This window comes from Aptenodytes forsteri, unplaced genomic scaffold (genome assembly GCF_000699145.1).
Source record: "Aptenodytes forsteri isolate BGI_AS27 unplaced genomic scaffold, ASM69914v1 Scaffold55, whole genome shotgun sequence".
NCBI lineage: Eukaryota > Metazoa > Chordata > Aves > Sphenisciformes > Spheniscidae > Aptenodytes > Aptenodytes forsteri.
This window is the reverse complement of record NW_008796063.1, coordinates 9,167,728-9,178,406: the sequence shown is the minus strand read 5'-3', so window position 1 is coordinate 9,178,406 and position 10,679 is coordinate 9,167,728. Positions and strand designations below refer to the sequence as shown.

At 55.5% G+C, this 10,679-nt stretch overlaps 1 protein-coding gene across 1 annotated transcript in view; it reads right to left on the bottom strand.

Moving 5' to 3' along the window:
• The window catches only part of MPRIP (myosin phosphatase Rho interacting protein), an 89,581-nt gene that overhangs the window by 17,375 nt on the left and 61,527 nt on the right, over positions 1-10,679 (bottom strand). The window contains exons 11-16 of the mRNA XM_019473950.1: positions 9,753-9,821; positions 9,436-9,525; positions 8,864-8,973; positions 7,880-7,918; positions 3,842-4,427; positions 2,819-2,935 (exon numbers count right to left, since the gene is read on the bottom strand). Coding sequence (XP_019329495.1) covers positions 2,819-2,935; positions 3,842-4,427; positions 7,880-7,918; positions 8,864-8,973; positions 9,436-9,525; positions 9,753-9,821 — 1,011 coding nt within the window. The remainder of the gene's footprint in view (positions 1-2,818; positions 2,936-3,841; positions 4,428-7,879; positions 7,919-8,863; positions 8,974-9,435; positions 9,526-9,752; positions 9,822-10,679) is intronic.

Genomic DNA, 10,679 nt, shown 5'->3' with positions numbered 1-10,679 from the left:
AAAATGAGCGACAACTGCTTTTCAGTAACAGAAAACACGGACCACAACATCAAAACAGCTGTACAGTAACAGGCTAAAAGGAAAAAAAAAAAAAACAAAATCAAATAGAACCAAAAAAAATGAAAAAGAAACACCAGCAGTAAAACAGAGACGGACAGACGAGAGAAAAACGGGAAGGGTGAGAAGGAGGAGGGGATGGGAACAGGTCGAGAAGAAAGGAACTGCTTTTTTAGCGCGTTTGTTCGTTTTGTTGTGAAACAAAAAGTGCACAGTTCAGGTAACACAGTCCTACCGACCAAAAGCAACAACAGAAAGTGAGGTGACAGCAAATGACATCACATCCCACCCAAACGCAGGGAGACAGGACAGCCGGCGTGGCGATGTCATTTCTGTGACTGCCAAACAGGACTTAGTGGCTGCTCATTGCGTTAAAGAGATGTTGTTATGCTAAAGTTTAAGACTAGGGAGGATCTAATTTCTCTACCTGCAAAAAAAACCAACAAAGGACAAAATAAAAAGCCCGACAAGTGAAGGGAGGGAAAAGGTGTGATGAGAATGTAAAATAAAAGAAACCAACCTTTGTGAGATTCAAACCAAAGCAATGTAGCATGCGAAGAGAAAACTCACAGAGAGAGTCATGCAAAAGGCGACAGAAATTATGTATCTTTAAAAAAAATACACAGACAGGAAGAGGCAAGAGAAGCACAGCGTTAAGCCTAGGAATTTGGCCTGCCTTGCTGTACTCTGGTTGCTGATAAGGAAAGCCCACAGATGTGACACTCAGTTATGTTAAGTCAAATTTCATGCTTTACACCAAAAACATGCAAGAACATCCGCCCGGGACAGGTTAGTACGTGACCCCTCCCGCCCGCCGTGACCGGAGCCGGGGAACATCTCCAGTCCATTTGCGAGGAGCAGGAGCCCCCGCTGTTTCTCCCGGTAGGGTTCAAAGTGGGGGTGCCCCATCCCGAGGAAGCTCAGAGCGAGAGAGGGGTTACACGAGGCCGGAGAGGCTTCAGTGCACGGCACATGCATCGGGGTGGGTATCTCAGCGGCTGCCTTACGAAACCTGCAGCGTCTTTTATGTCGGGGCAGTGCTTGGGGGGTCCGTACGGGGCTGGTCACGCTGCCAAGGAGGGGTTGGTGCCCCCCGGGCAGCTCAGGAGGGATGGGCTGGCAGCAGTCAGGCTCCTCCATCGTCCCTCCCCATAGACAGCGTAGGAACCTCTCCGAAATTAGGCATGATGGAGGTGGGGGGCACATGAAATTCAGAGGGTCCATCCAAAAAAATGCTGTGATGTTTGCCCGCAGTCTGGGGCTGCAGAACCTCCCCCAGCGATTCCACTCCCTCCACCCCAGCAGGGTTTGGTGGGGTTACTCCCTTCTGCAACAGGACTTTAATCCCTCTGCTCCCGGGGAAACATAAGGGAAATCCCCAGAACAATTAGACTGGAGCAAGCAAAAGCCTCCAACCCTTCCAAAAACCCTCTCCAACTTCTACATCGAAGTTTGGGTCACTTCTCGCTGCAGCGATGATTTGCTCAGCCCTTCTGCAGACTTCCCCTCTTGCCCCACCTCCTCGTATTGAGGCGCTACGGCCAACTTCAACACGGCCAATCTGACAGTGGATTCAGCACCCAGCTTTTAGCACCATTCCCTGATTTTTCCGGGCTCCAGGCAAAGGGAGGTCGGATGCCTTCACCCCAGGGTAGTGGGAATTAGTTACTCTTCCAACACTGCCAAGTGAAAATGGAACTCCTCCAAGCAAGCACTGTCCGCTCAGGGAATCCAGAAATAAATGCATTAATAACTCCTCCAAGGAGATCACCGGCAAGGAAGGCAAGATGCCCCCCTACCTGGGCTGGCTCCACTGCCTGTGCAACTTCTTCAGGGGAAATTTCTCCCGTGAGAAATAAGGATGCAAGGTTCAGCATCGACACCGGGTTTGCTGTCACGGGAGCGCAGCGTGCGGCCACGCACGGCCACTTGGATCCAGACCCAGTTTGGCCAAGTAGATTTGAACAGGTCAAAACGCTGCCCCTGTCCAAAACAGGACTACGGGCCCATGAGAGCAGCCAGAAGCTGCCCTGCAGGCGTCACGGCTCCTCCGGGCACGGACACTCCCAGAGGAAGGGCTGGAAAAAGTCCGCTTTGTTTGGAGGAGGGGAGGAAAGGCTTCCCAAGAGACTCTCCCGTCTCTTCTGCCAGAACTTCCAAAACACGCTCCTAGGCTTTGCTGAGGAAAGGCATCTTGTAACAGAAGAAACCACCAAAGTGATCCAAGACCACAGGTCGTCCCAGTGCAAATCCCGCTCTGGCTGCGGGGAACGGGCCCGGGAGATATGCCAGCGTGTGCTGTGTTTGCCCACGTAACCGCCACACAAACTCCCTGGCCAGGAGCAACTGCTGGGCTACAAGATGCTTAGAAAGCCTTATGTGCACCCCACTGCCTGAGGGGAGTATCTGGGGCACAGAAGGGGAAACAGCTGTTGCATAGGCAAACACAGTATAGGGTGGATCAGAGGTGGACTTTGCTGAGGTCCCCTCTGTCTACCATTGGCTGTGTTTTGTTTTCCCTCGGGGACACCAGTAGGTAATGCTGTCTTCTGTCTACTGCATCCCAGATCAGAGGTTTTGTTAAGCAGAGGATCCTGGTAAGGCTACAGAATTAGCAATATTTGCAAGAAGGACAAATCTCTTGGAGCCCACATCTCTGCGTCAGCCAGGATGCCCCCACGAACACCCTGGCCTGAAGCCCACCGGGGTCCCCCTCGGGCACAGAGGAAGACGGATTTCTCTCTCCTCCCCGCTCCCCTACCTGCAACACGTAGCCCTCCCGGGCGCTCTGCTCCCGGCCCAGTGCCACTTTCAGCTGGTCCTGCAGGTGCCGGTTCTGCTCCAGGAGCTCCAGGGCCTCCTTCTGCTTCTGCTCCAGCTAGAGGGACACGAACAGAGACAGCGTCCAGGGAGTGGGCAGGGGATCGGCCGTAAGGAGCAAGCGGCTCGGAGGGGACGTAGAGCAGAATGAATGGGGCTTTTGATGGCACCACTGCTCTGCTCTGGGATCTTGATTTCATTTTGCCAGGCAAAATCCCTCCCCCCCGAAAGAACTAAGTTACACATTAGTTTAATTAGTAAAGCTCACTGCAGCAAAAGATGAATGGCACCAGCTCACGCCAGGCATGACCCAGGCAAATCCCAGCCCGGTTCAGATTGGCGATACTCCTGGTTACTCCACGCCTGCACCCCTTTCATTCCCGCTAATAAACCTTAATCCCAACTAAGAACAACCTTTGTTATCCCAGGTGTGGACCTCTTCCGAGTGAGCTGAGTCTCCACCTTTCTGTTCCTAAAATTGTAAGATTGCTTGATGTAGGCTCCACAAAAAGGGAACCTTTGTGGTGTGTGCTGCAACTCAAGCCGGTTTATAGTTTTGTAGACACAAATCTCTACAGCTGCAGAGGCACACAGAATTATGAGCTTGAATTTAGAGTCTGGTTGATACACATCAATTGTACCCATCTCATCAGAGGCAGGCTGGCTAACAACCAACAGAAGCGTAGGCTGTGTTGGCTGGGAGAGGGTAACGAAGTTACTGTTGCAAGAACAGCCCTTTCTGCAGCCGTGGGAACATGAAAGCTGCCGGCAGAGCTGAACAGGAACGGACGCGGAGCTGTGCCCTGCCAGCTCCCCAGGGGACCCGACAGCATCCCCACTCGTTGCTTTTACAAATCAGGGATAAATTCAGCTTTTTTAAGCTTTGCTCAGGCTTCCTACAGTTCCTGCGGTGGTCTGAAGGCCATTTCGGCAGGCAGCCTGCACCCCACGCACCCCGCTTTACCTCCTTCTCCAGCAGCGTGGTCAAGTGCTGCTTCGCCAGCCCCTCGTCCCGGTCCTCGGCGTGGGCGAGGTGCAGGGGTGCGATGGGGATCTGCTTCTCCTCCCGCAGCGGGGTGGTCTCCACCTGGTGCCAGCGCTGCTCAATCTCCACATGGACGTTCTGTGGTTTGATGTCCGCCGGGACAGGCAGGACGCGGTCCACCTCCATCCTTAGCGCCTCTTCCGACCCTGCCCCGTCCACGGCATCGATCATCTCGAAGCGCTTGCGCCGCTCCTCCCGCCGCCGGGCCCGCTCCCGCTCCAGCTCTCCCGGGTCGGCGTCGGTAGCACCGGCATCCCTGGGGAAGGCAGCAGAGCCATTCTTGGAGGAGTCTGCAGCGTTTGCGCGCTCCTGCGCCAGGGCTTGCTGGATGGGGCGAAATTCGGCCCAGTCAAAGGTCTTGGACCGTCCTTCTCGCCGGCGCTCCCGGGCACGGCTCCGCTTCTGCTCTGGGTCCAGCTCAGCTTGCTCCGCATCCGGCTTCTCACTCGGCTTTGGACCAGTCTCGAAGGAAGAGCTTGTTTTGCTTTTCTCTTCTGGCAGGGAGCTGCGAGGACAGAGAGAGGGTGAAGGAAAGCGTCAGTGGGTGCTCAAGATGGCCAGGCGCTCCCACGCATGCCTCGAAGAGCCGGGTGGAAAGGGGCTGCTGGAAGCCCAAGCCAATGCCACGTGGGTGCCCCCCAGCCCCTCTGTCTCCCATCGCCCCTCAGGTGCAGGAGCCGCCGCTGCCCTTCCCCGGGGTCGCGCTGGTGTGCAAAGCCTTGGTGCAAGCGGCCTCGGCTGCTCCTGGGCAACCCCCCGGCCCCCGGAGAGCAGTCGATCCCGACCTCGCTCCTCCTCAGCAGCCGCCCCAGGGCCAGCAACCACGACCCAGCAGCAGCCCGCGGCCGAGGCAGCAACCCCGAACCGTCCTGCCAGGCGGGGAAGAGGCTTCGAAAGCTCCTCCGGCACCCGCCGGCTGGCTTGCTGCCCGCCTCCCCGGCTGCGGGGCTCCATGCACACACGCCGGTCGACGCGGCCATAGTCACGTGCTTGCAGGGAGGATGCCACCAGTCCCACCAAAGTCAGTCTGGCTTCAGAGCTGCGGGGCGGAGAAGCACAGAGCAGCTCCCAGAGGTCTTGGGTAATAGGGGGAAGGTTTTCCTCAAGCTTGGCAAAGTCAGGGTATTAATGGGTCGAAAACTTCTCCGTGCCACTATCTGCACTGAAGGCACAGATCTCACCCGGGGAAACCAGCCTCGCGGGCAGCACGGGCAGCCATCCCGGCACGGGGGCCGCACGCCCTATGTGCAGTTGTCGGTGCAGCAAGGAGAGCAAGAGTTATTCAACACACCGCGGAAGTCACTGAAAATGCTGGTTTCTCAAGCAAGGAATGATTTTTAGTGCCCCTCTAGGGTGGTGGGTTGAGAGGGGAGACATACTCGTCAAGCAGGGAAAGTTAATAGCGGAAGGCAATACCGTTTCCAACCTACGGATAATCCATAATGCAGTATTAGCTTATTAAACGTAGACATGCCAGCCTTGTAACATGCAGATCAAAATTAAAAAAGAAAATAGCAGTATGCTAAGTTTGCAGAGGAAGCCCGTCCCGAGGGAGTGGCAGGCATTTGCTGAACCCTCTTTGTATCAGAAGCCCCCGAGGTGCCTCCCGCGGCACAGCCCTGCTGCTTTGGCTGACCCCTGGCTCTCCCCGCTTCCAGTACAACCACAGCATCCCCCCGGGCTCCAGCCTCCAGCGCAGCCTCGACAAGCTTTCTAGAAGGGCGCAGTGGGAAGAGCTGGAAAGCAGCTCCCCGGGCCCTTCGCTGCAGGCAAACCACCGCTAACGGGGCTCTGACGCACGGGACCGCATGCACCAAGACCGCCATGACCGGGAGGGAGCAGCAGCAGCACGGCTTCTCCTCCCGCCTTGGTAACACACCCCAGCTCCCGCAGCCAACAACCTCATGTATGTGCATGTGCCCAAAACAAAGAATGGAGCAGAAGAGATGACTCTGCATGGGTCCAGGGCTAGTATCTTCCGATGCACTTTCATCCACGATCAAACCACAGGCTCAGTAGAGCTGGGTTTCAAGAAACTCCGGCAGTTACAGGCTCGGTAATTCCTTCTTCAGCTCTGTCACTTGCAGCTAATAAAATAAACCCAAAAGGCACCACGATGAAACCTCCTCGCCCCTCAACCATTAGAAGATATTGCATGACTCCAAAGCCAGGCGCTCAATCTGGAGTCAGTTAGTGATTACAGCTGGATTTTAAATAAGTAAAGTGGGGATGAGATGGAGTCTTAAAATGGAGAAGAGCACTAGGAAAAAAGGGGGTCCTGTGGCTCCTCGGGCGTTGTTGAGAAAGAGAAATTATGCTGCTCTAAATACCACATGGAAGAATCTTGGCATTTCTAGAGGTGACATCTCTCGCGAGCTCATTTCTCCTCTGCTGCTTTCCAAAGGGCATAGGATGCATGTCAGGGAGCGGAGGGACGGCCGCTGGGAACTGAGTTAAGAGACTCAGAAGACTGACCTGAAGTTTCTCGTTTCATCTCCCGCAAGTGCCCCATGGCTATTAATTCTGCTCAAGCATTTCACATCTCCTCCATCCCAGACAAATTAATTCACATCACATGGGAGGTGGGGGGGTCCTTTGCCTCGCAATGGTATTTATAGGTCAAAACAAAAAGGTTTTTTTTTTAATATGGGTGGCTGTGGGAGCGGTGCAAGCTGTGAGCCGAGCATGCTGCCGTAGCGTGCAAGAAGCACGTGAAGGCTGCAGGGAACTGGGGGGGGCACTGGGGAACTCAGCCTCACCGGGGCTGGGAGCTGAAAAAGCACCCAGCACTGAAGCAGCCACCTTCTTTCTTGTGGGTATTTTATATCTGCATGGTCATCATTAGCAGAGTGTAATTAGTGCCTCTGCAGATTGCAGGGCACTGCTGAGGGCAGGGAGCAGTGCAGCACCTGCCCCCCCCCCCGGCTGCTGACACATGCAGCAATATAAACAGCAATTAGGAACTTGAGTAACCAAGAAAACGTGTGTTTGGCTCGGTGGAGACATGGCAGCGGGTTCATGAGACGCGGCGGAAGGCTGCAGGAGCGTGTGGAGTTGGACCGGCCCTGGGGACGGGGTGAACACCGCCGCCCTCCTGGCACAGCCGAGCATCCAGACTAACGTCCCTCTCGCACCCCGGCCGCGCTGTGCAGACGTTTGCCACCTCTCCATCACGAGCCTTTGGCAGTCTGTCCTTCGGCTTTCCAGCAGCCCCGTCCACAAGCCGCTCCCCAGGTGCAGATGTTAATGATGTGCCTGAAGCCAGGCGGGATGGGCTGGGACACCCCGCGCACCTATGCGCCGTGGCAAAGGGCTTGCGAGCTGGCACCGGGTGAACACAGCCTCACTTCACGCGCGGCACAGCCTTCCAGCTCACAGCAACAGCTACTCAGCAACGCGACTAACCCACGCCAGACTCTACCCCATCCGAAACCAGCTCGGTGGAAAACGACAGAAGTGCACCTATAATTCCCTTTTCCCCAGCTCAAGATGGAGATTCTTGGTCTATTTATGCAGCGTAACAAGTTACTGCCCAACTGGTACCTGCGCTTGGACCCTCTCACTGGGGTAAGCCAAGTCAAACCACTTCGCGTGGGCTCAGAGCAGACGCAGAGCACAGGACTATCGTGCTGCAGTAACCTGTTAGGCTACAAATATATCTGGCTCTTTAAAGGCAGAAAGGTCCCCTCAAATTTCCTTGGTCTTCATCTTCGTATCTAGTCACATCGGAAGATACCAGTGTGGGGAAATCAAGTGTCAAGACCAGGTTGCTTCTTCCCTTCTCTCTGGCTTTTATTTAAAGAAAAAAAAAAAAGGGGGGAAAAAAAAGAAAAGAAAGAAAATAAATGGAAACTGCAGGACTTCCCATCTGAGGTGCAGAAAAGGAGGAGCATGCAGTGAATCACGAGATATACAAACCACAAAACGTTAATACAGGAGAGAACACAGTTTTCCAACCTGGGCTTCAGCACGGATAGTTTCAAAGAGAAGTTTTTCCTGGGATTGCATGGAAATCAAACATACACAGGAGTGAGGAGAGAGGCGGCTTCCCCGAGACCCCCGCGAGATCCACCAGAGCTCGGGCAGGGCTGGGAAACGGTGGCCGAGTGCCAAGCGGGATGGGGAAGGAGAGGCCGGAGCATCTCCAGGTCAACAGCACCGGGTGAGAAGAGCCATTCCGTCAATGCGGGGACAAACCTGGCAAAAACCTGCTCGTTGCAGCTACGGTAAGGACAGGAGACGAAGTTAATGGTGTGGCCGTGTCCACGAAGCCTGTAAGAGGTGGCCCGTACGAGTGTGGCTGGCGCGGTTAGCTGTGAGGAGGTCAAACACCTTTTACCCGCAGCCGCAAGCGCTCACAGAAGGTACTCTGTGAAGCGGGGGGTCCCTTCCTCTGGCACTGACGGCAGGAGGAGACGCGAGCATTACTAACGCGTAAGGGGAATGAGCTGCGGCAGCTATCTGGAAGATCAAAAGAGGAGGGAAGATGATTTGCTGGCTGGAGTTTAAAATGTATCAGAGCCAAACAGCTTCTAAGTTGAACCCTGGGCTCGTGCTGCCGTGACCCGCGGAGGGGATGGGCAGCTCGTGCTGAACAGTAGCCAGAGGAAAGGGGGAACCCAGCACAACTGAATCCAAGTGGTTTCACAATACCTGGTGGGAATCCAGAGGAGCCTTGATATAGGATAGTATTTCATATTCCTATGCACAAATTAAAGCCACATTTTCAACCCTCTTTGAAATCTGCACGCGTAAGAGTAGCTCGGCATATCAGCATCCCCACAAAGCGTATCCAAATTAAGCCCAGAGAGAGGGATGGGAGAAAGAGCCGCAGCTTCCAGGAATGGACAGGCTCAGAAAGGAAAGAAAGGGGATAAGGGAAGAGTTACTCCTGCACAGCAAACCAGACAATTGCAGGGGCTGCTAAACTCCCCCCTTTACCTTGTCACATCGGGAGCAGTGGTGGGGCGAACATGCTTCATGATGGTCTGGATCCAGTTGCGGCGAATGCCCGACGTCATGGCAGAGAGGGTGAACTCCCCTTCCTTCGTCTAGGAAGAGAGGAGGACCGGCTCAGAGCAGCTGATCGCACCCACCAGCACCTTCCCACCCTCCCCCCAGTACCACCCTGCACCCAGTCCCAAGCACCCAGCGCTGGGGCGCTGCTAGCCGGCCGCGCGGAGGTCGCACCCAGCCCCTCCATCCCCCAGCACGCTCACGGTGGGAATTAGCGTTTCTCAGCAATCAGGCTAATTTTGCCGTAACTGAGACCCTAAGGCTGAGACAAAACCTTCCCTTTCCCCCCTCCATTTTTTGTGAACCAAAAAACTGGCTCTCAAACCCAAGGCCACAGCTCTCTGGAGCACTGTGGGGGATGCCGGGTGGCCTCTCTTAGGTGTTTGGTGAGACGCTTCCCTTGCCACAGACGAGCATCCCCAAGCAGCGGCATAGCATGAGCAGCCCCGTCGGCTGTCCTGCAGCCGAACTCTTCCTCCTCCCCATGTTTTCCTTACGTGGATCTGGAAGCCGTAGTTTCGCTGAACTGGGTACTCAGTAACATCGTAGCACGTAGATAAATCGATTTCTCCATCCAGATCAGCTGCCTGGAGAGGGAAGAGGTAAAATAAGCCGTTAATGCTTTGCAACCCCAAAGGGCGCTGGGCTCGCAGGGAGGCACGCAGCAGGTCCTCAAGAAGCACAAAGCCCTGAAGAGCGATGCTGCAGGACCTCGGCATCTGGGAAGACAATCTGCCCGGGGTCAGTTTGGGAGCACCTGGGGCTCCCCTGAGTGCAGAGAGATGGGTTGAATGCCGACGGGGAAGACACTTACCTCCTCCGCCACCGAATCCCGGTAGTATCTCAGGCTCTGGTCGGTCAGCACAAACCAGTGCTTCTTCCACTAGGAAACAACCAAGACAGGGCAGTTACAATCCTGCTCCTTCCCCGCCGGCGGAGCCCGGGCAGCTCGTCACAGGTCACCCGGCAGGGAGGTAGTTCGCAGCCTCTCCTCTCCCAGCTCCGCACCCGGCTTCCCTGAGAGGCCCTCCTGGTGGGAAGGGGAGACCTGAACAGGCAGCAGTGCAAGGGACACCATGATGGTTTGTACTGCCAGGACCCCGATTTCCCCAGCGCTGCTGCACCGGCAGAACGCCGGACCCTCAGCGCACCAACCCTGCATGTGACGGTGAAACACTGCGAGAGCCACGGGGGCAGTCGGAGCCTTCCCATTAGCTCCACTGGCCAGACGATGCTTTTAGTGGCTGCACTTAAAGCCTTGGAGGGACCTTTTTTTTTTTAAAAAAAAGGGCAGTAAAACAGTCATGTTTTATCTGCAGTACCTAGAAATTGAGTTGGAGCCTATTCCTTGCTCTATACAAATACGCCTTCTGCACGCTCCCAGCGAGGCACAGGCTTACCCAAGGCAGCTTTCAGTTAATAAAGCACTCGCTCCAGCAGCTGATTCCCCCTCTGACTGCCTACAGACGTGCCCTCGGCCCCAGGGCCCAACGCACCAGTGGGTACCTGCAGCGGAGCCCGGGCCACGGCGCTCACAGCCGCGGGCAAGTCGCCCTCGTTTTCCCTCGACAGGCTGAGCGGGAGGGAAGGAAATCCAGGGAAGGGGCGGTTTGCAAACAGCCAGGGCACCCATGCCGCCTCGGCATCAGTGCCTGTCTCTAAGGCTCCGATAGAGCAGCACATCCCGCATCCCTCCGGGAATGGACAGGAGGAAAGCGCAGCGGCCGGCTTCCCTCAGTGC